We start from the raw sequence: 27,415 nt of genomic DNA, 5'->3' as shown, positions 1-27,415 counted from the left end.
ACACTCCTAGTCTTCTTTCAGGCCCTTGATTAAAAAAAAGGGAAAAAAATTCCAGCATTCCCTCGTGGTTTTGTTATATATGCACAATGGCGGCTGACAGAGTTGTATCTAACTGAAATCTTTGTCAAGACCATGATTTGTATCAATATTCACTGGTTTCTGGTGGAGAAAAACTGAAGTGGAGAATCTACAAAAGAAGACATACCAAACTTGGACAGGCAGGTCACTTACACGTTTTTGACCTTCGTAAGTTACGAATGAAATTACCCCTAGCTGTCCTGTACAATATGAATCGTAAAAAAAGGATATATAACCATATATCTTTATCATGTCAAAAATCAAATCACGGTAATGAATTATCGCATGTCTATATCTACTCTTTTATCATGCGTATCGAGACGAAGCCGACATGAATTGTATCCTACTGGGGTAGCAAGACTTATATTGCACCTTAATTTGAACAATCTCCTATGATACTCGGACCCTTTCTGCTCCATTCCGTCTTTACACTTATCCTCCTTATGAAATACCATTTCCTCTTGAGTTGTATTATCACCTATGTCCATCAACTTTTCCTTCGCAAAGACAGGGCTACCACCTACACGAGATGTCATCTCAGGTTGACGCTTTCATAGCACAGAGACTCTGGAAATTCTGCACATATTCTCAGCCACATATGGGCATCTCTGCATTCCTCCTGCATGTACTTTAGATCCAGCCACATTCTACATGAGTTCTGGATTTGTGGGCAGTTCATTGTCTACACTCATAGGAATGGCCAGACTCAAAATCCGACGGGGACGGGGCGCTGCCTATCCCACGGGGAGTACAGTTTGCAGGTTGGACTTGCACGGGCACAACCATTTCACGAGGGGGGCAGTTCCAAGATTCTGTTCCGTCGAAATGTTCCATTCCATTCTGATGCAGCAAAACTTTGCAACACTCCTGTGTGTTGTCACGCAGTTCGATCCTAGCCCATGGCTTTGTAGATTAATCTACGGGGATAGGACGTGTCAGATAAAGTTTCAGCATACCGTCATCTGAGCTGAAGATTGGCGAGCGCTTGTAGTGGTCAACCAGTTCATCTAATGTATCAAACTTGCGCTGTCCGATGCAGTATTTCTTGTCCGTCTGCGTAACCTTGAAATGCTTCACTCTATCCGGGGCTTTGACCGATACAGCAAAATCTCCAGGCTGCAGAGAAAACAAGATATTTACATACTATCTCAGGTACATCCAAGAAAAAATAATATTAAATGAAATAATGTAATTACTGTGCTCAGTCTGGGTTCAGCACGAAACAAGCATTCTTCCATCTTCAATTAAACTACTTCCACAAAGAAGTTCCTAAACCTGGTAAAGTGGCTTCTCTTTTAAACTCATGCCAGGTCAGGGCTTAACATCTGCAATTTCATTTTGTGTTCTTTAATATTTTGTTTATTCCACAAAAGCACAGCTGATAGTTGTTAATCAAAAAAGTGCTCAAAAACTTCAACCTCCAAATCATCTTATCAAAAAGCAGACAATACTGGCATTCTTTAATGAATGAATGGGCTGATGGATAGAGATTTTGTCACTAAGATTGTTTGATTTTTCTCAAATCAGTTGTTTTTACCGACGAAAGAGACTTACCATTGTTTCACTTTCTCGAATAAGGAAGAGACCGCTCTCTCCCTGGCAGTGGAGCACCTTCTCTGACTCCTGCCGCGTTATCCTTCCATGAAACCAGTCCCTGTCGTAGAGCCCCACCGGTGGGACGATGTTGTTGTCTCGCGGCAGGTCGGGTGGCTTTGGCACGGCATCCTCGATGAACATCTGCTTAAAGACGGGGGCGGCATTGGGCACCACCTCCACATAATTGCGGGGCACTAGTCCTATGTGCCCGAGCTTGTTGCGAGCCTTCCACCAGTCGACGTCGTCTGAGGAATTTGTAATGATATCCAGAGCCTCACCACTGTCAAAGTTCAATTCCTCATCATTGCGCCCTTTGAAGGCGTACAGAGTCCTAACACCTTGAACAAAGTCCTCTGGCACATAGCCCTCCTCACCCTTGGAACTACCTAATGAGATCTGACTGTTGGGCAAGCTTGTGTCTTTCTCGCTCACATAGTTTGACGGGAACCACCCGCTTTCACCGTTGCACTCACCGCGCCACCAGCCATCGCCGGACTTCTCTAGCACATTAACCATGTCCCCCTTGTTCAGGTTGAGTTCGTCATCCTGAGCTGCCTTGTACTGAAAAATGACCTGCGCTAGCTGCGAAAACGAGTTATCACCGGGGTGGACCGCGTTGTGCGGCTGCAAGTTCTCCGCGGGGGTCTGCGGCATGGGCGGATTGGTCGGCCGGCCGCCGCGCTTCCCCGATATGCCCTTGCGGATTCGCTCCACAAAGCCCAGCTTGTCCCTCTTCACGTAATTTGAGGGGACGTAGCCACACTGGCAATTGCCAGTCAGTTTCTTGACCTTCCACCACGATCGGGAGTCATCGATGAGTCGGAGCTTCTCGTTGCGTTTGATGCTGAGCTCCTCGTCCTGCTTGGAGTCATAGTCCCACTTGGCGACTACCAGCACGACCTCCTCCTCCGTCATCTCTGCAATGAGATAAAAATCAGACACTTCTATCAAAATCAGCCGTCCTATAGTAAGAGCATTATACCACTACACATACACTGAATGTCAAAGTGACTGTCAACTTTTTATGTATGTATTCCTGTAATCATTTAATTTCACATACAAAGTATGCTGGGTTTGAATTCAGCTTGTGCAGAATCTACTATTATGTCCAAGATCACTTTTTGGGGGCAAGACTGCTCATAATGTATTCTTTGATATGCAACATCTGATGAACTACAGCTAACGGTTTGTTGAGATCAGGGGAGGAAATGAATGACATCAAAAGAAAGAACAGTCTCCATTGACACCACACATATATTGTGTTCAATGTACTGCAACAGCAGTCTGTACGTAGTAATTCAGTGACAGAGAATCAATCTGAAACATAATTCTGTGGGGTGGGGGGAGAACTCTGTGTGCTTGGCATCAAATACAACCTGGTAACAGCTGACAAACATCCTCCATTCCAGCCATCAAAGCAGACTAGTGCACATGTACAGGATTATGGCTAGCAGTATGCCAGGCTTGTGCCACCACAGGTTGCCAACCATCACAAATTCATGCGGTTCCTCTTAGCATCTTTGCCCAGGGAAAAAACAAGACTTATGAAATATGGATTGCACCAGGCTCTCAACACTCCCCTGATAAATAAAAAGGGAGTAGAGCGACTTGAGTGAAAGTGAGGTGTATTATCACTATACACTGTGAGCACCTTTCATAAGGCATCATTGTCTCTACTTATCTTGGTGTGCATGTAATTGCAAATGAATGGTACACCTATATAGTGTCTTGCATCTGTTGCATACAGTGTATGTGAGAGGAGCTTCCATGAACATCACTCAAAAAATGTTCTTGGCTTGGGTCAAGGTAAACTGGCTTATAACTGAAGCCACTGTGAAATTTGTTGGAAACAATGGAGATTTAATTCCTTAAAATACCTGAGCTTCTGCCTGAGGAGCAGTGAGGGGAGTCACTGACTGAACTAAATGAATGAATTACTGAAATCTTGTCCCCTTCAGTATCCCAGAGATCAATGTTATAGCGGCACTGGTACTACAGTATGAACGTAACTAATGACTAGTAAAAATCATTACAAAAGATGTGGCAAAAACCACAGCAATGTAGCTTCTGGGACCTGATTTGACTTAGTTGTAGATTTATGCTGCTAACATGTTCATTGCTCTGACAGTGACATGTGTCATGCATCGACATAAGTCTCTCAAAATCTGCCACAACCATGCACAACAGAAAGAAGCTCTAGATATTTATACCCTGCTACAGAATTAAGACACCTATACATTGTAGACACACACAGCCAATTTTTGTGACATTGCTACTTATTGCTAGTTCTTCTCTAGACGTTATCTGCTATTTAAACACTCACAGACCCTCTCTTAAATACCAATGGCAATACCACAGGTACATGTAATAACAAAGTTAATCACCGCAGAGAGAACGCAAATATGATGGGCTTTGTAAGGCAATCTATCAGCAGAAATTAGTTATCTACAAGTGTACAACAAGTGGCATTTATGTCTCTCTCTGCATATGACTCAAGACATGACTAAGGATGCCACTATTTCAAGCTGTAATCAATGCTGCAATGACACCGGTACTACAGTCGTGTCAGTGAATAATCCCCCATTCCTTTGTGCACGCTATTAATTTGCGCGTATGTAAGCCAGTGTGAATGACATTCATCTCCTAGCTAAGGGATGAATCATACATTGTGCACCTGTAACAATATATCTGCCTTTCCTGGGAAGAAGACACACAAATTCCTACAATGTGAAAAGGAATGGGTGTACGTGTACCTGAAGTAGATCATGCATTGTGACTGTTTCTCAACATATGAAAGGGGGTGTATGATGCTTATCTTCTCCTGAGAGCGGATGCTTTGCATTCACACCAAAGGCATATGAATGAAGATAAAGGCAAGTTAAACACACAAACAAACACACACACATATACACAAATACAAACACACAGAAGGAAGATGAGTATAAAACACCTTTCCATCTTATGGGAAAGCCTAGAAACTTTGGAAATATAGTAGAGAGGAATATTGTAACTTGTCTATCCATTAAGAAGCAATTTAGAATCAAAATGTAAATCACATTGCAGTGTACAGTGCAGATGCAATTGTGTTCTGTAATGACCAACTTTTACCAGGGGTATACTGCAATAAACAATGTATGTGAGACGAGTCCAGTGCACAAGTTTCCACTGCACTATAGAAAGGCATACTTCACAACTGGCCATTTAATGAGCATACATGTACCACAATATTCACCTACACATACATTGTATCAACTTTCTCATTCTATTCTCTCAGTGACATCAATTCATAATATAATTACAGTATTAAAGATCTGTGCCGGAGTTTAAATGATAAAAAAATTCATGCACATGCAAAATATTTTCAAAACCAAATAATCCACACACAGGGCTAGGTATCAAAGTGTATACATACAAAACATAAATATTGAAAATAATACTATAAGTCCTTTCTTTATCAAACAAGAATATCATCAATGGCCACTTATTTTGCAAGAAAAAAAATCCAAATTTTGGTGCATTCATCACTGGATAAGAAAGTTAAACAGAAATGTTCAGTGTTTAACACTCTGCACCCTGCCATCATTCTAATGAAAAGAGATAAAGCATTTCGATTCACAGCAGCCATGTAGCAAACATAGACTGGAGTTTGAAACATTGTAAAGGCAAATCTGCCATCACTATCACATGTCAGTCGTGTCAACACACATTAAAATCACCCGCCATTTTGAGTACAGTATAACACACATATCATATGTCTTTTACAACGGTCGGATATCAGTAAGCCCTCTCTTAATGACTATACTTGCCATTTATGTCGAACATTCTGCTGTGCTAATGGAAGCACTTGACAATTAAACAACCATCCTTCACGGAAGTCGTCACAACCAGAATGTCAGAAACAAACCAGCGAAATGAGGAGTAGAAAGCAGAAGTACTTGAACGAAGAAGTCAGCGGATTCCCCGTTCGGGAAGTGACGTCATCGAGTGGTCAGTCCAAGCTTTCCGATGTTCTTCACAATGAAGCAAACTAAAGGAGATGTAGCCCATACACAAAAGTGACATGAGGGGCACAGAAGTCTTTCAACACATGCTATTTCCTGTACTAAACATCCACCAGGTACTGCTCTGACATTTCAGGCCGGCAGGAACATAAGTATCAAACAAACAAAAGAAGGCAAAATACTTCCAACAGGCGACGAAAGAGATTACAAATCTCACAACTAGGGGCTCACTTCACTATATGGAAGGCACGAAGTAAAGGGAATTGGCCTTCCTATTGTACCAGGGTACATGTACGTAAACTCAGTGTCTAACTCCCTGGTTACGGAACAGGTTCACAGGGAGTGGAAAGCCAGATCTTGTTCATCCCTTGCTACAATGTACCTCATGGGATTAGCAGGCGGAGTTCACTCTCTCCAGAACTTGGCCAGTAGCAACATCACGCACATCATAACTGCCAGTGATTTCAACAGAGTTGTCCACGCCTTGTAGAGGCTCCGGCTACATAACTCACTCCTACTCCATGGAATTCCACATCACTGCAGCAGACGAGTGATGCATCCCTATGTTTAAAGGGTTAACTCTCCAAAAACTGACACTTTTACACAACCGACAACACGGGCAATTTTGCAACAATGAGCACATGGAGTGAGCTCATTCAGATGTGTGTTATGTGGTGTACGTACTTCAAGTGCACCCCCTTGGCTTGGTGAAGCACATTCACTGCAGTTCACCAAGTCAATGCCACTGTGCAAGATCTCCCCCTCTCTCTTTCTAACTCTCTTTTTCGTTCTCTCTCTCTCCTCTTCTCTTTTTGCTCTCTATTTCATCTTTCACTTTCCCTCTCATACACACACGCATACATGTACACATACACAACCCGATGCTTTTGCAGCGCTGCAGCGCAATTAGCGCAACAGCTTATTGCGTACGATGGAAATGTGTCACTGTGGCATATCAGTTCTAACGCCAGCCTGAGCCGATCATTTCCCTCAGGGTGGGGGGCAGAACGAGGGTGGGGGGGGGGGGGGTAGGAAGCAGGCAGGTGGCGTCCAGCTATTGACGAAGTGGCCCATGTGTAGCATGTGTCTGCCAATCAGTGTTTTCTTCTCACAATACACAGCCGTGCAATTTTCACATGCCCCACTTGTCCAGCCAATACTTACAACAACTGTACAGCTGTACTTTGTAAAAGAAGCTACAGCTGTATTCTATGACAAATTTCCCTCGGCCCCTTGTGAAATGTCCTCTGACCTTGTAAAATCAATGTGAACATTTTTCTGCAGAGCACCACAAACCCACTTGCCAGGGGCAACTGAACCTAAATTGTAGGACAAGTAAAATGAATTGGCAATTGCCTGTTCAAAATATGGAACCCTTGTCACAGTACTCCTCAAGACCCCCTTTTGGGGCAAGTGAGAGAAATATTTTATTTATAAATCAAAATTGAATCTTTCTATGTAATTTAGGCCTATAAACTTTCTTCTTTTTGCCATGTCCTGAAATGTGGGCCCCTCGTTAAACTTGCTTTCAATCATTCATTCCTAGATACTGACAACCATTCATAAAGTTTAAAAGAGTCAAGCTCTTCTTGAATGCCGGTTAAGTGCTTCCGTGAATGCTAGGTGCACTGAATACAATCAATCACTATATTAAACACAACCCATCATTCATTGCACATGCTACAGCCTGACTATTACCAAAGTTCTGTAAGTTCCATGTCACACAAATACAGAAGCACACATACATTGTACCAAGAGCAAACAAGTCCCACGGTCTATAGTTGTTATGATATCATACATTGTACAGGTTGTTTATAAGCTTTCAAAACCTCAGAAGTAAACACGGCGAGACCAGGATGGGTCTTTTCAAAGGTCTTTGCAAAGTAAACATGCGAGGCTTCGACAGTGGGCGATGGGGATTCCCAAATTTATCAACCACAAATACAATGACAATAATATTATACATATGTGCACATTCACACACAGTTGAAATACACCAGCTCATTTTCTCTGTAACAACCCTACATAATGGTAAATGTATCATGGTAATCTTTGACGAACATCATACAGAACTTTGTAATTCATTAAAAAACCCACAAAAATCGATAATAAAAGGACTATGTGTTGGGGGATCACCACAGCACATAATTGTGTGGACACGACGGTGTTCAGGCCACCTGAAAGCGCAAGCCAACGTTCTCAGCAACTCCTGTCGACACCAGAGTAAAACCATTTAAGATTTCAGTCGACGGTGAGTACGAGTCGACAGATGCGGTGACATCATTATCGTTGTGCCAAATACGTACATGCTCCGCATGCTCCTGTCATCACTCATTTTCACTATCTGGGAGGACATGAAACCTTGGAGGACGCGTTCTCGATTCTGGCGGTGGACGTGCCAGAGAATCGGGAGCATGCGCACCATTATGAAATGACATCATCACGTCGAAGTCCACGTACTGGACGCGAAATCTAAAAGTCCCTACTGTACTCTACAGAGGCAGCTCACTGATGACTCCTGGCAAAGGAGATGTTTTACATAACTTTCAATCAGAGTGGGGAATTCTTGTGTTTGGTAATCCATAATACGGCATACATGGTGATAAAGCTACAAGTAACACTAACAGCTACTTTATAGTGGGAGGGGTGAGCCCAAAAGGAGAAGAACACCTCAGCTGCTCTACAGAGAATAGTGTCCTTGGTACTGGTACCTGTACAGTTGTACTGTGTCAGGGCTGCTTACATTTACACACCAAAATCTGATAAGGTTCCAATTTTTGGCAATGAGGAAAATACTGATATTACATGTATTTCTGCTGGTAAAAGTTAATCCCAAATCTGGGGTGCTTTGTTTGTTTGATTGTTTGTTTGTTTGTTTGTTTGTTTGTTTGTTTGTTTGTTTGTTTGTTTGTTTGTTTGTTTGTTTAAAGAGAAAGCATTTTGTGCAAAATCAGGTAGACTTGGCAGCTCTGCTCAAAGCATATTTGGGTGTTAAGAAAGACGTCAACAGGACAAGTCTGATTTCCTGAAAACCCTCATACCGTGAGTCAGGTGTGAACACACTTAGTCTCTGCGATCATACCCCTTCGACTGACTTTAAAGGGATGGTACAGTATTGGTGGAGATGAGAATTAGGCTTTTAATTTTTTGTGAGATACCAAGAAAACACTTATGAAATAGTACAAAGCATACCATTTTAAGAGCAATTCAAAGTTTTTGTGATGAAAATCGGGTTTGGAATGACTGAAACATCCAAAAACAAAGTAACGCAAAGCAATCGTAATAAAGTGTGGGTCCCACACTTAATTAGAATCGCTCTTTTTTGGATATCTCAGCCATTTCAAAACCAATTTTCATCAAATAAACGTTGAATTCCTCATAGAATTACATGCTCTTTCATATTTCATAAGAGGTTTCTCATTATTTCACCAAAAATGTTAGAAACCAGAAATCCGGTCTCAACCAAAACTGTACGATCCCTTTAAAGGCCCTCTTGCTGTTACTGGGGGCACATCAGTGCCAGGGCTTATTGAGATCTGCAGGTTTGATCACTACAGGCAACTCCCATCATAACACAGTCCTCAGGACAGGCAGGTTTCTTTCATTACATCGGAATTTTACTACAGTTGAACAAATAAAGTATTATGAAGATATGTACAAGATAAATGATTATGAAACCTGATTTTTTTACTTTGTTGTAACAGAATTTTGTTAGAGCCATGTTAAACTGTGTTTGTTATAACAGGAGTGCACAGTATTTTATGAGCCAGGAGAAAAATCTACCCACATACTGTACCACTCCTGCTGAATAATTCAGTAGCTAAATAATTCACTTCCACCATGGAATTGTTCGATTCCTCCCATCAGCCATCAATATACAAATGATGCACAGGTCTGAGTGCATCAGTGGGAATTGTGTTTATAACGTACGTACAGGTAACTATGTACTGTTTATCCCATGACTGGATTCCATAGTTACTGCACGTATTGTACACTATTCCTACTGACGCACAGAAAGACATGCACTATCTATAGTTTGTAGAATAGGGGACAATTTTTTTTTTCTAGAAATGAATTTTTTAAAATCATGTAACCTTACTGGATGCATTTCCTTTTGGCTCTGTAGACAAATCCATGCATCCAGTACTTCCAGCCTTGCATCCAGTAATTACTGGATGCATGGTTAGCTAGCCAATTGGCATTTCTTAATGAGTGCATGACACTTGTTTAGCGTGCCAACTTTTGCTACAAGTGCATGAAAACGTGTTCAAAGTGGTATACAGACATACATCGCCTAAACAAAACGCTATGAACCAAGGATGCCCCACTGGAACAGCATTTCACAGGCTATGAACTCAGTATTCAACAGTAAACAGCAACCTTGTCAGCTATTATGGATACGTACAAGTTCTGTACAAACATGCTGCATCATTCATGTCAAGCTACATTATATACAAACATTCAGGTGTGTGCACAGTGCTTATGCACAGATGTGTTCATTCGATATGAGCTGTTTCAATATGAGTTGTGTAGCTGGCCTTCTAAGTTGGTTAAAGTATCAGAGAAGAAGTGGTAAGGTGGTGTTATGTGTTCCTTATCCCGCATGTCAAAACAAACCACACAAAACAGTAACACAAACATTAAAGCAAAATCAAGCAAATGCATCCTTTTTTTACCATGCCAAATTGTAAAGCTGTTATCTAGACAAACAAAAACTGGTTTCCTTTGCATGGAAGAACACCACTGGGGTTAGATGAAAACCTTCGAGCTCCAAACAAACAGCATGACAGCAGCAAAATTAGGGGAAACAGGCAGTCATCAATCCTGGAACTGACGTGGACAGCCCACTGATAACAAGTTCACAGTCCCGGCTGAACTTACACTGTTGATATTAGTTTCAAGGAAATTGACTCGCTTTTTACGAAATTACACCTCACAGTGAATTATGATAAGAAGTGTCATTTATAATACAAAGTACACATAAAACTTAAGTGTAATTTAAATGCAGAGAAATACTGAAATGTTTCACAGTGTGAATAAAAAGGGTAGAATATTAGCATGACATAAACCACAAGACAGGACAGTATTCTAGGCAATATTTTCCACTTGTCAGAAATATGCATGTGAACACAAAGGCAGTGCATTATACATATTTGTATGACAGCACTGCAATATCTCCATCATCTGTGTACCATTTTTATTAATTCATTGCATGTGACTTACACAATGCCCATCAGAGGAGATCCAAACTTTTACACTTAAAAAAATAAAATAACATAAAACTGAACAGATGAAAGAAAAGTAATATTTTTTCTTCTTCCAGATTGAGAGAATGGTGCTTCAGTAGGGAACATTCACACATTTTAATTTGATATCTTAATTGTCCTTGATTTTTTTTCTACAACACTGGTCTTTATGCCATGTGACAAATCAAATTCAGTTATCATTAAAATATTACATATCATTTCACTATAAACTGAGGTTAAAGATATTGTACTTTGCTTTGAAAAAAAAAAACCAACCTCATGAAGATTTGGTGATCATACACATGTACAACTCAAAGGGGCAATCATGAGATCAAACATCTGCAAGTACTGTAGATAAAACAACAACAACAAAAATAATATTTTTGATGTGCAATATTCTTGAATGCTCCAAAGCAAACTATACCGTACGGCAATGATCTGAAGAAAAATAGAGAAATTTGATAGTCGCTTAAATTAACCCCCCCCCCCCCCAAAGAAAAAAAAAAATCCAATCAATCAAGCAGTACAATGTGTACATGTACAATGCAAGTAGTAGACTTTATCATTGGTACCTACCTTGTACATTAGTAGCCCTATAATGATAAATCAACACTATTCAAAAAAACAAGATTAATTTTGATTTATATGCAAATTAGATAATTCCTTTATCGTGTTGTTGCTATGAGTTAAAGGTATAAAATGTCATTTCGATTTCCCTTGCCATCTACAATGTGAAAGCAATAAGTAACATGCTCATTCATTCTACTAAAAATGTGAAAATATATGTGAAATTTTCTTTCACTTTACTATTCATATTGATTTACTTATACTGTGATACGGGGAACAGTTGTAGCCTTTTTTATTAAATACTGATGGTACATCATAGATTTAACCAATGCACTTCAAAAATTGTAACTTTTGAACAGAAGGTCCCGGATTTCTCAAACTCCATTAACGTTTTCTACTATAAACATTCTACACGTACTAATTCACTGAATCGATACATCATTTGGGTGAACTCACCTTTAATAGGGTGAGCCATTAATAGGCACACGAAACAAACACACCAAAACATAGCTCAAAACCAAGGTATAAACATACATACAACATGTGATGATTAATATTTGTAGTGGCGATGACTGTTTTTGATAATGCAACTCAAGGACAAGCACATTTTGCCTGTATATCAAACATGCACAAAAAGATTACATTATGCCTCTATTGAGACAACTATGAAATGAAACTACACTGTAACAGTACCATGATAATGTAAAAGAAAGGTCTCTTGTGATTTCACAGAATGATCTTTAATATTTCGAGACAATGATAAGTCTGCTAGATATGCCATAAATTTATCACTGCGTCTACACTGTAAATCAGCTCCCTCAAAGGAGACCTCCGGATGATTAATTCAGACTTAAACATGAACAACTATAAATCATTTTATCTATCCACTGAGTACAGAGTTTCAGAACTTAAGTGATTTGGATGAGGAATAAGAATGTTTTCAAAATTTATAACAAATTGCAATGAACAAGAATGATGACATGGGAGCCTTATCATAACAATGCATAAGTTGGGACTCAAGGAAGCAGAACAAAAGAAGAAGGCATGCATAGATTCTATGCAGGTGAACTTGTTTGCATGCGGTATTGTAATGGAATTACACTGGTACATTTCTGAAATACAATGTATGTGAGCCTCCTGTGTCATCAACACTGTTCAGTGTAATTAGTTTAAGATTTATGTAATACATGATATGAAATTATGAAAATTGTCTGGAATGCCCTTTAAACAGCCCCCTCCCCCACCACTAGTCATGCCACACACATTGCTCACTTTAACCAAACATGATATGTACATTACATCAATCATCACAATGGATGCCTGTTATGACATATCATTCATATGGGTGAAGGCCAACAAGAACTCATGCCAAGGAGTGACAATCATGGTATTCATTCCTAGAAACAATCAAGCTCAACAATGCCATGGAACATTCTATAACTATTTCAGTCAAGCACTGCCAATGACCACTCAACTTCACTTGAAACCTCACAATGGAAATTGCAGTTTAGACTGAGATAGTTTTACAAAGCAATTACAACTTGTACAGGTCCTACTCAACACTGAATGGAAACGAAACACGTCACACAGACTAATGACCGATGCGCTGTCTCTCGTTCTGTGCTTCTGATGTAAAGGTATTGATCCCTTTGGCTTGCCTGAAATAAACTATACGGAATATTTTGAAAGTTTGTTTTGTTTTGGTTTTGTTCTCAAATTCGTCTCTACCAGTACAGTTGCTTCAAATTAATCTATAAAAACATAAGTATGGGTCTGGTCTAAAGGCTAGCCCACTAGTATGGAGCATTAAACAATACAAAAAGCACCTCAGATATTTTCACCTGTGTTGTCACAACAGAACAATCACATGATTAAAATCTGGCTACCAACCACCAGCATCCAATTATCTTTGTGCAGCAAAGTTGTATCTCACCTCGCCTCAAAAAATCAAAGAGAGCTCCTGTGTATCCCGATGCTGGCATGGTGATCAAATTGACAGGAGCACGCTGTTGTCAAAATCACAACAATTTCAACCTGTGTGCTTCTGCTGCAAAATGCGCAGACCTTTTATAGTGGTACAGTAGGTACAGTACTAACTCTTCAGAACCAAATCAGAGAAATGTACTGCTCATTCCCACACACAATGCACTAAACTTGAGAGAAGAGGCAAAAACTGGAAGACAGACGGCTGAAATCTGTACACATCACACATAACGGACCACTGCGTCCAGTCTAGGGAGCACTGTGTGAACAGTAGCAGACCATCAAATTATATCCTGTTTCTGCACTGTGAGTTCTTTATATCTGGATTGGCCCAGCAATGTGGAGTGCAAGTTTTTTTTTTTTTGTGTTTTTTTTTTTCCATTACCGTCATTCTTCCGGGCACACAATGGATCTTGATGACCTCGCCTAGTTTCATTTTGCTTTTCTCCTATCTCTCCTTCTGGTATCCTCCCCTCTGATATAAAAATACCCTTTCCTGTATTTAGAGAAAATGACGTCATCCTCTGTTGGCTCCAGGTTACCCAATAAGAAAAAAGGAAAGATACTTTTACTTTCTAGGGTTGTGGCCTCTTCAGAGTAGAAGACATGTCAGAGATTGGTTGTCTTTGTTTTTTTACCACAGCAAACAGGGTCAAGCTCACACAACAACAACTAAATCATTGTCAGTGGGGAGGCAAAGGACAAACAATTGGCATCAAATAACAAGGATTTTAGAAAACAAAGAGATTAGACTAGTTTGGAACTCAAGTTTCTGCTACGCAAAGGCAGGTGCAATTGTCCTTAAAATCATAAGCCACCCTTTACAGGTGCTGGATATCAGTGTTGAATGTTGATGGTGATCTCAAAGAAGATGACAGCTCAAACCATGCTGTTTTCTGCTGAATACTGTATACGCTGTTATTTTCGCGTACAGATATTATTGCAAATGACAAGGCCATAGACATTTTCGCGAGATGTTGTTTTCGCGAACTGACGCCGACGCTTGAGTTAATGCACTATTAACAGGGCGCATGGAGACATTTTCGCGTGTAGTTAAATTCGTGATCCAACTGTGATTCGCGAAAATTAAACCCTTGCGAAAATAACAGCTTATACAGTATTTGGATTAACTGCCTATCATACGCACGTATCAGGGCAATTTACCCCAGGAGGACATTATTACCCCCCCCCCCCCCCCGACTAAATACTGGTTAGTGATATAAAGATTAGAGTAAGAATTAGGGTTAGGGTTAACAGGTTTAGGGTTATGAGTTTGGGCTAGGGTTAGGATTAGGGTTTGGGTCAGGGGAAGGGTCTGGGGTAATTGCCCTCGAGACCCCATATGAAATCATATATCACGTGCCTGCAGTTTTGTACAAAAGTGCAACCCACAAGAAATTCACACAGGTATACAAATGATGCACACGACAGAGTGGATCGGTGAGAATTTGATGCAAGAGTTTAACTTTGGAACTGTTTAAACCCACGAGCACAGCGAGTGGGTTTTAGACTGTTCTAAAGTTAAACGAGAGCATCCATTTCTCACTGATCCACAAAATAGGCCTGTGCATCATTTGTGTTATAAAATGGGCCCGTAAATTCATGAAATACAACTACATAAGTGTACTGTATTTTCCCCATCATGCGTCTGGTACACCTGCAACACTATACAAGACTTGAGCCATGCGTTCAGATTTTTCCGGATGCATGGCCATGCATTCGGATTTTACCGGACGTATGGCCCAGTGTGGATCAGTAAAAATCAATGCATGACAATTGACCAATCAGACTGCAGAGATCCTTAAGCCCATTTTATAATATTCCATGAACTTGCTGGAGAGCAGAGCAGAAAATATCCGGGTACCATCATGCAATCCAGTTACACCAGATTAAATGTTGGTGAGTCATCTTGCTAGCCATTCAATAATAGTCATGATCACATGACTTATGTCTGTATCGTCAATTAGTCCATGTTGATTTGTATACAAAAGTCAAGGGGGGCCTTGGAGGCTCCCCTCGACATTTCACGCGATGTACAATGTATCGCCATCGCAAAAAGCTATCGCCGTGATGTTTCACAACTTTTTTTCATTCGAGTCTCCAACATCTTTTGACACCAAATTTGTGACGCCTGGGCACGCGGTTCTGAAGTTACGCATAAATATGTACATGCATGTTGGACCCCAAAATGCTCAAAAATGTTAATTCTTGTACAATTTCAATGCAAAAAATTTCATAAAAGCATGATTTGGGAGTTTTATTGATTAAAATCAATTAATTACATATTTTCACATTCGGAACAATGTCGCGGACAAATTTCATCGAAGAAACAATGAAAAACAAAAAGTTGAAAAAACATGGAAATACATAAGATATTAAAAAAACAATAAAATACTTTAGAGATTTTTCTGATGGCACAATTTTTTTCATCTACATTTGCTAAGGACACTAGAAAGAATATTTACACAAAAAATGTGCCAGCTTTTAGCTTTACTTGGTAATTTATAGCAAATTATCTGCTATTCATGCATCATTATGCATAAATTAGCATAATATATCATAAAAGTTTAAAAAAAAATCAATTTTACAGTGTTTTACGGTGTAGATTACATCACAGGCAAAGTGTGTGCTAATTTTTGTCACCATTGCACATCGATGGCCGAGATTTGGGGGGGGGGGGGGGCGCCCTGGGGGTACAATGTACTTGTTGAATCACTAACCAGAGGAATGATTTTACAACATAAAAAGTTGAGGTAATAAAAACTCACCTGTATGATGGGAAGGACTGCACAGTCAATTTCACTGTATTATATAGTGAAAACATGTTTAAACACATCATTCCCATGTTACTTTTGTAATCATTTTTGACACATTGTTTTACGATTGTAAATCCAGTGTGTACTTGCAGACGTGTCTGAAGAAGATACAATCTTCTTCTTTCTTTTTTCCTGTGCAATTGAAAAATGTGTTTGTGAAGTGGCATGTGAGACTGGACTAATGCACTGCATGTCATAGTTAAAACCGTAAGTATACATTCTACGTGTACACACGTAGCTTGTATTTACTGATATTCATTTTTATACAGACTTCCTGGTATAATACAAGTGGCTCTGACATTTGGATGCAACATGTTATGGTTTGGAGTGAAAATCCATACAAATATAGGAAGCCATGTACTTTATCATTGATGTGTTTACTTGAAACGCAACTTCCGATTTGAGAAAAGAAAGTGAAATTTAATCAGAGAGAATGACACTCTGCCAGACTAAGATGACCACAGTAAGTTGTTTGTGATGCCAGACTGGATGTTGAATCAATGGTGATATACAACATGTACAGTATCTTGATTTCTCACTGTTATTGTAATGGATGTCCTCCAGGCGCTGCACAGCATTTTATTTATTAAAGTTATCAATACCTTGAACATGATGTGATTAATTGGTTCACAATATTACATACATACATGTACAACAATCCTGATTTCGGGCACATTCTCATTCCCACATTTTGACACAGTAAAATTTGTACAGTTTGACCCTTCCTATAATACACAATTTAACAAAAAATTTCACTGAAATCAAGAGACGGGTATTAAAAGATCAGATGTGGTATGGTTTTTCTTCAGTGTGTCTCCCTCTACACTGTATACAAAATTAATTTGTAAGACCGCAACTGCTGATCTACAAATTAACAAACATGTTGTGGAAAAAAAAAAGGAACCAGCGTTTGTTATCAACAAACGTAGATCAGCAGTTGCAATCTTACAAATTTATTTTGAAAACAGAGGGAGACAAATTGAAGAAAAATCATACCAAAAAAATAATTAACACTGTTATAGTACATGTACATTTGACAAAACTCACATCGCTTTTGTCACTAAACAAAATCAAGGGATTGGCTCCTAAGGAGTGTATATAATATGTATGCACCTACAGCTGTACCACTACAAATTATTGTAAACATAGATCTCTGCTGGCTAAATGAGAAACACTGTGAGTGGCTGAAAGAAGTAATCCAATTTATATTGAGTATTAAAAGTCAAGTAATAAATATCATGCACTTTCTGCAAAGACAATTCTCACTGCAATCATCTGAGGAAATGTCACATGAAGGTAGAAAAATAAGTATGGTGTGTGACAATGTTTAGGATGGCATTTGGTACTGTTGCTATGCGCCTATCACATTCATGTTGCAAATATTTACAGTCGGTGTACAGTACATGGCCCTGCAGTAAAAAAAAATCACTTAGAAGTTCTTCTCTTGTAATTGAAAATGTATGGTGATAAGCACAATCAGGGTATGAAATCATGGTTTTCTTTCTCACTTCAAACTGTTGTAACTTCTAAAAGAATGCACCAACTGACTTCAAAATTCACATGCAGCATGCTCAGACATCAATAATCACATGTGATAATACAATAGATAATTTCCTTTCATTAACTGTTAATTACTAAAGATTAATTACCAAAAGGTCCCCCCAAACCCATGTACATATAATGCATCAAAAAAGGGGTTTTACAACTTACATGAATTCAAGATTTAAGGTCCAAATTTTAAGTCTACCCCTATGTGTTTGGTATCAAATTAATGGATTTTTTCCTGGCATTGCTTGCATGCAATAAAAAACAGTGGTCCCCCCTGCTGGAGAAAGTTATGAGGTCCGAAGTCCCGTCATGTTTATAGGAGTGTAATGCTGGCTTATTTCTGTGACATTGTGACCCTTTAACCCATGCTGTACAGCTATACATGGGAAACACCTTTTTCTGCTTTTCCTGAAAGTACTGAAGACACACTACAAACAATGTGGCGTGCTGTTTGCCAATAAAGGTTCTGCCAGTTTCGAGTTTCGAGCCATTTTCAAATGCTGAGGAAAATAAGTGCAGCCGTTTTTTAGTATTTTCAGTGAGGTCTATCCTAATTTGACAACTTGAAAGAAACTGTTCCTTCTAATCAATATCCTTGGTTTTAAGCCATGAGTTGTACATACGTAGTATAAAATCTATTGTGTGAAAATTTGAGCAAATTTGAGCAACAGAAACTTATATTTCTATATATTTAAAAATTGCTGAGGAAGAATAAGACTGATCCATGCCCACTTTCTACAAGAAGGTCAAACGATAAGTGTTAAGTGTTCTTATATCAATGCTTTTTCATTTTTTTTAAGATATCAAAAGCAAAAACATAGTATTTTGGCTTAATATGCCATTGTTTGAGTGTCACAGCTTGGATATCAACTCCAGTTAATATAAATCTCATATTCATTCCTCTATCTGTGTTTACAAATGTGAGAATGGATCTAAACACTGCGCGCACATGTATATGAATACTCAAGGTCAAACTGTAAAGATAATTTTTTTGATGAAAAATATATCTTCCAACATACCAGCGCTAATGTCATAAAACTTCTTAATAACAGCCAGCATACATTTGTATGTCTGTTATCTATTCCTGAAAGTTTCACCTCTTCACTCTTTGGCAAAAGTGAAATATCATAAAATAAATGAAAGGGGTTTTATACAAATTCAAAGTAATGCCTACAAAATTCATTATCCATTTTGAGTAGTGAAAATATGGCATGTCAATTCATATTTTGTGATATATGCCATGGTTATGTGACAGAAAAGGGTATTTATCTGGAATATCTAAACGCAATTTCAGATGAAAAAAAAATCTCCTTTTTTAAATGATTTTTTCCAATAGATTAGTCATTTCAGAGTAATTTGACACCCCTAATCAAAATGCTACTTTATGCACATTTTAATGTAGAATTTTGGCTCTTTTTTTTTTTACATGAAATGACAATTTGTGTACTCAGCTACAACAAACAGCATTCACTAAGTTTTCTAATTTTTCCCCTGTTACGCATTTGCATACCCTGATTGTGCTATTGTCCTAGTTCAACTCCACTGGAATCATTTTCTTTTTCCTTTAATTGCAAGCTACAGATTGTACAAAAATGCAGGCCTACAATCTGTATATAAGCATAAAAAGGGAGGGGATAGGAGAGATATTTCTAATTTCATATTTATAAGTACTAAAATCTCTCAACAGATAATATGTGCATACAAATGTGTACCGGTACTTGAAAAAGTCCGGATATCACTTAATATGCAAACCCGCCATCAATACAATATGAGCTATGGAAAGAAAGAAAAAACACACACACAGCTGGAATGTAAATCAGATGGTACGCCCACCAGAGGTTCCCAGGAAATTCACATACTCTCCCCTATGTGTGACCTCTTCAGAATGTACAAGTTGTACATAACAGAGTTTCTAGGAAGAGCTAACTGACTGCAGGTTTTGGGGGATGTAATTACCCTATTTGTTGACTATGAACTTATCACTGCTAGTGTACCATTATTCTAACCATGGATTCCAATAAATGGGGAAGGATGTGTGGACATCTCCGGGTATAAAATAAGAGTTTATCAAATACATCTTTAAGCATAATAATTTATCAGTAAAGGTGCAGAATTTATCATCAAACTGGCACTATATGACCAGATCTACATGCATTCTTATAACTCAAAGAGGTGAAAAACCATTTGTAAACATATCACATTAGTAAACAATGGAATTTCCAAGGCATGCATATTGAATCATTGGTTTGATTATAATGAATTATTTTTTTTTTAATGTTTTTCTCTCATATCTTAAGCTACTGGTAGTAACTGATCTCATTCCACCGATTTTATAAAAGAAATCGCTAACTTCATTTTCAGGGTTGAGATGCACGGTACCAGTACTCTACAGAGGAACATACAATGTATGATTGTTGGGAAGTGTAATCTGGTTGCTATGGTAGGGTATGTGTACACACAGGGTAAAAATAATCGGTAGCTATTACTATTTGTAGTGATGTTTGTTTGTTATTTTCCTTTGGCATAAAAATAGCACAGGAAGCAGTGACTAATGCATTCAGTCATGTATTTTGGCTTACACTGTACTTTGCTTCAAAGCCCCTGCAACACTTTCTGCCCATCATTGGCGTGCCTGCATCAGGAACAGTTTCAGTCCCTTCCTATCCAGACGAAACTGATATCGAAGCAATGAAAATAGATGCAAACAAGGAAAATGACATTGCCATGTTTGTTTTGGGACACGTCGGAAGATAGTGGGTGGGTGGATAGAAACCAAACAGAAAGATTTCTGCATTAATCCACTTCCAGACCAATCCAAAGATACTCAGACCTCCAGCCATTTTGATAGAGAAAAGTCAAATAATTTCCTGTCATTATTGGATACTGGATTTAATGTAATTGTAGCAATGTATACAGCATCTCTTAGACTCTATGTGTTAAGATTTCATGTGATCTGTTTTCAATCACAGTAAGTGGAAACAAGGCACATGCAAGGCATGTACATATCGCATATCACACGAAAGCCACTCCTGAATCTTCTTGGCCCGAACAGGTTAAAAAGAAGTGAATTTTCTGATTTTCATCATTTGAGTCAAGGTAAAAGCTGTTTGTTTTTATATGAGATTACAGGCAACTTTAATGACATAAAAAAGTTCATTGTCTCTCTCATATCATGCAGAGATAACTGAACAAAACTACATCTGTCACGATGATGTAGCCTTTCACGGGTATGATTACAATGGGCTGTCCAAATCTCCTATAATCTGGTTAAATCCTGAACATGGCAAAACATCTTATTCATCTATCCATGTCCTCATTAAAAAAGAACCAAAAAAAAGAATTGACAGTCTTCTGCATGTATAGCCTAACATCTTTCTTTTTTATTCTCATTTTTGATAGCGTACATGGTGATAGTAATCACCTCAATCTAACTTTATTGAAGTTATCAAATACTGCTGCTGTTTAACACCAATTACAAGTACACTCGATTCATAATGGAAATACAGATCTGAATAGCAAGACTCCTAAAAGCATAATATTGATGATTATAATGAAGATAATGATGATGAGGATAATACTAAAAACAATATCACAGCACCCAAAACAGCCCCTTCAAAATATCCATTTACATGAAACTATGAAATAACCTCTTTTGTAGGTCCAGAGACAATACACATCTGTAACTAGTTTGTATGATGCAATCAGTTGAATCATTCATCCATACAGAATGTCAGAATTTAAATTCATCAACATCTACTCATTACCAACATACCGAGTATGATCACTGCATCAAGCCTACGGAGATGCCAAGTTCAAACAATTTTTTAAAGTGAGAATTTCAAGACTCGGCGTCTTGGCGTGAGTGAGGGTGTGGGGGGGGGGGGGGAGGTGTCCCCCCTCCCACCACAGTAGGGAGCATTTTTCTTCTTTTTTTTGGATCTGGTGCATACTTAGGTGACTATTTTTTACTTATTGAAATTTTGAAAGAAAAAAGGGAAATATACCTCAAATCGCAACTATCACTTTAATCCTTTTAGCTATAGTCCTGATGCGTGAGAAAAATGGGTGCTATGCGTGAGACGCACCCTATTTGTAAATGCGCGAGTCTCACACAGAATGCGTGAGACTTGGTAGCTCTGAGCCTACAGCTGTACATGTACAAATGCATAGTAGCACCTGCTACTTGTGTCCATGTACAAGTGTACTGTACGTCATGTATGTCAACTTGCTATTCCCGGAGAAAATGTAGTCCATGAATGTTATTCTAATACTGGATACCACATGGCACATGGCACAGTATGGTAATGAATAGGATATGAATGACAGAAAGACAAACATTTTCCCATACTATGTGTAGCAACACCCCCCCCCCCCCCCCCACCCACACAAACACACACACACACACACCTATACAAATTACCGGAGTATGTACAAATATCCCGACACATTTAAGAGAAATGAAACCCAAATGTCACTAATATGATTAACAAAAGACATTGCACAGAAACAAGCAAGTTATGCTCGGGTGTGTTCCAATGTATTTTGTTAGCCATATGACTACTTCAGCAATGATTGACAGATGATGTCACTAGCAGGATCTTGGTTTGGAAGATTCTTTGTGGGCTTATCCAAACTCTGAAACATAGTAGAAATATCATCAAAAAATATATAGCGCATATTTAGATACTTTGGGCCACATAAGTAATGATCAGGTATTCATGAACAACTGAGAGGTGACCACTAGAGAAATGATCTCAGAAACAAAAAAAAAAAAAAAAAAGAGAGAGACTACAATCAGAAGTGACATTGGCAATTTATGCTTCAGCCAGTCAAAACTGTCATTTTAGTAGATACAGTGCACTCCCGTTACAACGAACACGGTTATAACGAAATTTCGTTATAACAAAGTAAAACTTCTGGTCCCAAAATTATCGACATTAATGTCTATGGTACAAAATTCGCTTATAACGAACACGGTTATAGCGAAATTTTCGTTATAACAAAGTCTTTTCAGAGCCCCACGGACAAAGAAAAACAAAAGAAATGTGCTCTGTTATAACGAAATGCGGATCGCTTTCGGAAATAATGTAGCGCAACAAGCATGGGCGAACGCTTTACATCACGGTGTGTTCGCTCCATGTGTCACGCACATTTTCTGTCAATTTTATGCTCTCTGAATGTAATATCCAAACGGAATTTAAAAGGTACAGTGTACCATCCCATTTCAAATAGCTGCACATTGTAAGATGAGTATTCAAAAAACAGAATATGATATATGGGTGGTTTCCTTGTTTTTGTTATATATATTGTATTTGTTCGGTTATAACGAAAGAAAACTGCCGGTCCCGAGCATTTCGTTATAACGGGAGTGCACTGTATCATGATTTAAAGACACTAGAGAGATCAGCACAGTCCTCTGCAGGATAGCAGAAATGCTCTCAACAGGAGAGCTCTCTTACACTGTACAATGTACAAATTTGTAGATTCAAGATTCAAGATGTACAGTTAGGAGATGTATGTAAATAACATATGCAGACAAGCCATCGTCTCGGCTACTTACAGGAAAAGGATAATCTCCTTATCACTAATGTGGGCGAAGTGAACAAGACTTACTGGACCATGTCTCCACATAATCGGGTACTCTACCTAATTGACCTACAGGATGTATAGAGTGAACAAGTACAATTGTACTTCTGATATGTGTTATTTTTGCCAGATAATCGGGTAGGTTTTTTGGTTTAACAGGAAGAAATTTTCAAGACAAGGTTAATCTATTCTCATTGTTTCCTGCAGAAAATATGCATAAAAATACATTCTGAAGAAACTGTGAGGTGCTGAGGCAACAAAGGGGTCATGGTTTTATGTTTTAACATGTTAAACGTGTAGTGATTGATCAATGGATCACTGCATCACTAGAGGTACACGTATTTGTACATAAGCCAATTACAGACCTTTGCACCAGCACCACTTACTGCACTTAAATACTTACAGACTTACTGCCTAAACTAAACACACTGACACTCTAATCACTACATGTGTCTAGCCAGTTCTTGATAAAACCAAGAATACTGAGTAAGCTTTCTTTGAAATTTTTATGAAAAAGTGAAATTACGATAGCCATAAGGGCGATAACAGAATCTTGAGATTCTTGAGAATCTGACTAAATGAGCAGACACATGGTAGCTGTCCCTTTCTACGAATAGTGCGAAATTGTTCACTACACAGGGAATAATTTTCCAACTCAATTTGACTGGCAATTTCAGCTGATGGACAATATTTCAAATGGTATCCTGTACAATCTTATGATAGAAAACTGCCACACAAAAGTGAGTTTGTGTAGCAGTGATGTAAAAAATTGTGATGCCATACCAGGAAAGTTATTCCCTGCTACAGGAAGAAGAACCCAAGCTCTGATTACAGTCTAACATCTCAAGGTCCCTCTATCACATCTTCTCCCACTCAGAAGGATCTAGGTGTCACATTTGACAACCAGTGGGCATTTTTCAGCTCACATACTTTGGCAAACAAAATAACAGCAAATTCAAATCACAAGATGGGAATCATCAAGCATGCGTTTGCTTCCTTTAATTCATACGTAACTTCATTCAACTCTACAAATCCGTACACCCATCACTGGAATATTGCTCCAAGATATTGTGCCCTGATTTGGAAAGAGATTACAATTTAGAAAGTGCAAAGATTAACAACCAAGTCTGTACCTAGCCTCAGAAAACACATGTATCCAGAAAGACTTACAAAAAAATCTAAGCTACCTGATAACATGGGCAGATCTGATCCAAACATTCATGATTATAAATGGACTAGAAGATATTCATCCATGCAAGGTCTTCAACTTGAGAAGAGACAGTACAGCTGTAAAACTACTGCACATGTACAACTATGTAAAGGACATACCAGTAAGTACAGGGTGACAAAGAACAGTATACAGACAACACACTGTTACTGAAGGAAACAATCTCCTGGACTACATGTATGTGGTAACAGCACATCACTTTTATCTCATTCAAATCTTACTTGGAGAAGGCAAGGAAGAGAAATAAGGACAAGTATCACCCTGAGCAGCAAAAAAAAAAAAAGAAGAAGAAAAAAAAAAGGAAGTTTATTTGCTATCGCACCCAACCCAGAATAAGGACAAGCAGAAGATCAAGTAAATTTTGTGTACATGTCACTCATAACCACATACAGTGTAATTTAGCCAGGTATATTTACCAGGTATGTAGTAGTAGCCATAAGGTATTAGGTCTGTGGTTGAATCAAATCAGAGTGTGTGTGGGCATCAACAGATAGTCGTGATACATTGTACAAAGTAGGGTGGTGATTTGACTCACTAGGTAGTGTGTCTGCCTCCAGATCCAGAGGACCTGGGTTCGATTCCCATGAAGTCTCACTGAACAATGTTGTGTGTAGTCATATCATCCCCTCTATTAAAGGCAAAACACTCTGTCCTTCGGACAGGACATAAAATGAAGGTCCTATGTGTGAATGGGTCACAACTCATGTACACAAAAAATCCCACCTCATTCATTCATCACAAAGAGCAGAATGCATAAGCCAGTGAAGGGGTCCCGCCTCATATCCAACTGGACAATTGACCCCATGGAAGATCAGTTACATGTAGTTGCTACTGCAGCTAAATATGGGCTATCAAGCCATCTTTTCTGATGGAAAATGAAAAGTTAAAGCATTCAATTTAACATTTAGTTGGTAATACAATGCAAATATATTTGGACACAATAGAAGGATCTAAATTTTGTAGACACAATGTCCTTGCTAAATCTAAGAATGCTTATCATGACTGTACACATACCATACAAGTACACAGTACAGCATCCATGAACAGGAGCAAGTGGGAAATGTTAGAAAAGAGGAAAGTTATCACAACTCAGAACAGGTCAGGCATACAATACATGTACCATATTTACTGTAACGTTTTTTCTTGTAACATTAGATCCTAATCACGGTTTCTGCACCCATGCAAATTATCTTTCATGTAAAATAAATTTATCAATGAATTTAGCCCTTGACCCTAGTAGTAGTAACATTGTTATTGTTACTATGTTTAATAGTGAAGATGGTACGGTAGATTCTCTGTCACTACATTATGTGGTAGGATCCATAGAACTAGGTAAGAATCCTAATGACAATGTTAATCATAGACATGTTGTCTATGTGTGCAGAGGGTCGAGGGCCCTGTCTTTAAACTGGATCTGGATCTGGATCTGGTTAGATACTGCACAAACTCCACATCAGGGATATAAACGTGCAGGCGTGGTCGAGTGAGCGGAGTGTTTATATTTTGTAATGTGCTTTTTGGATAATTTTCCCCAAGTCAAATGAATGTAACTTCCGTTTGAATGAGTTTAGACTGGGATAGATATCAATCAATCACAAATCTCTAGAAAGCTGCAATCAATCGCAATCGATCAACATTGATAGATTGCAGTTCTACGTCTTAATTTCAAACATTACTTTTTTATAAGATGGATTTGCATTCAATCGTAAAGTTGTGATTGATTTGAATCAATCACAAGTCTTCATAACTAAATAAGAGAGAGAGACGGGGCCCAGCATAGATCAATCACAAGTCTTTATGAGTAAAAGACTGGGGCCATAGATCTAGCCTAAAGCCTTCTGTTTAAAATAGGGCCCTAGTACTGTAGTACGTAGGGAAACTGGAGATAGCTTGTTCATCTCATAGTTATGCTGATGCGATTGCTGTGTTTGTGATTGTGTGAGCTACATTGTACCAGCATTGACCAGGGGGTTGAGTTTAATGGAGTTTAATGTTTTAACATATATCGACATCATCACCACTATTGAACGACGTTAGCTGTGTCGTAGTGATAGTGTCTACACACCAGGCGCAGGCCAGGTTGACTTCACTCATCCGATCAGCTCAGTTTCATTTGGCTCGATGATGTCCACAAGAGACGTACGTTACTACTCTAATGTTAATACTGAATAGTATTCTCCTAACGCTAGGCGTCTCAGCCATTGACTTTATGAGGTAGGCCTAATCACAACGTTATCGTTTGTACGTTTTGCGGTACGTTTCTGAATCATACGTGGTCATTGAGACCGACACAATTGTCGCGGTTCGGTTGCATGTCATGGAATCGTTTCATGCACAGATTCGCACACAGTGAACGAGCGCGCGATATTTATGCAATACTGCGCAAAATATATCGAAATAGAGGTGTTGGAAAGAAAATATCACGTTCATACAAAGTTTGTCTATATCTCACCTTTATCTTTCATCCGTATATTGCCAAAGATGGTAAAATTTGTTCTTCTGTCCTTAATTTTTAAGGGAATTTCTCTGTTGTTTCGCAGAGCCAAAAGTGGTTGTCGACATCGTGTAGACACAGAGGTCAACTGGAAACCAACTTCCTGGGCGTCGTCTTATCGATGCGCGAGGGGTGATCCCCCTCCTTTTCACGATTACCAGTTTATAAAAGAAGCGACAAATGGACCCAACATCTTTCTAATGTTCAGATAGAGAATATATTATCATTTAAATGTTCCAAAATTTGAACATTTTGAGTTACGTTGGGAACTA

At 38.7% G+C, this 27,415-nt stretch overlaps 1 protein-coding gene across 2 annotated transcripts; it reads right to left on the bottom strand.

The window, feature by feature from the left end:
• Window positions 1–990: 990 nt before the first annotated feature.
• On the bottom strand, window positions 991–27,210 carry LOC139725540 (cytoplasmic protein NCK2-like). Of its 2 annotated transcripts, none has more exons than XM_071636628.1 (3): window positions 27,102–27,210; window positions 1,633–2,591; window positions 991–1,194 (listed from the first exon to the last, which is right to left on the bottom strand). In XM_071636628.1, the coding sequence occupies exons 1-3, from the start codon at window positions 27,112–27,114 to the stop codon at window positions 991–993; spliced, it is 1,176 nt and encodes a 391-aa protein (XP_071492729.1). In that variant the 5' UTR covers window positions 27,115–27,210. The 2 variants fall into 2 exon arrangements, with proteins under 2 accessions (XP_071492729.1, XP_071492728.1); XM_071636627.1 differs by lacking the exon at window positions 27,102–27,210 and adding an exon at window positions 13,422–13,756.
• Between the last annotated feature and the right edge of the window lie 205 nt (window positions 27,211–27,415).

The sequence above is a fragment of the Diadema antillarum genome, unplaced genomic scaffold (assembly GCF_040938485.1).
Source record: "Diadema antillarum isolate AM-2024a unplaced genomic scaffold, OU_Dant_1.0 seq00000049_RagTag, whole genome shotgun sequence".
NCBI lineage: Eukaryota > Metazoa > Echinodermata > Echinoidea > Diadematoida > Diadematidae > Diadema > Diadema antillarum.
The sequence above is the reverse complement of the archived record's forward strand: the minus strand, read 5'-3'. Positions and strand labels throughout refer to the sequence as shown.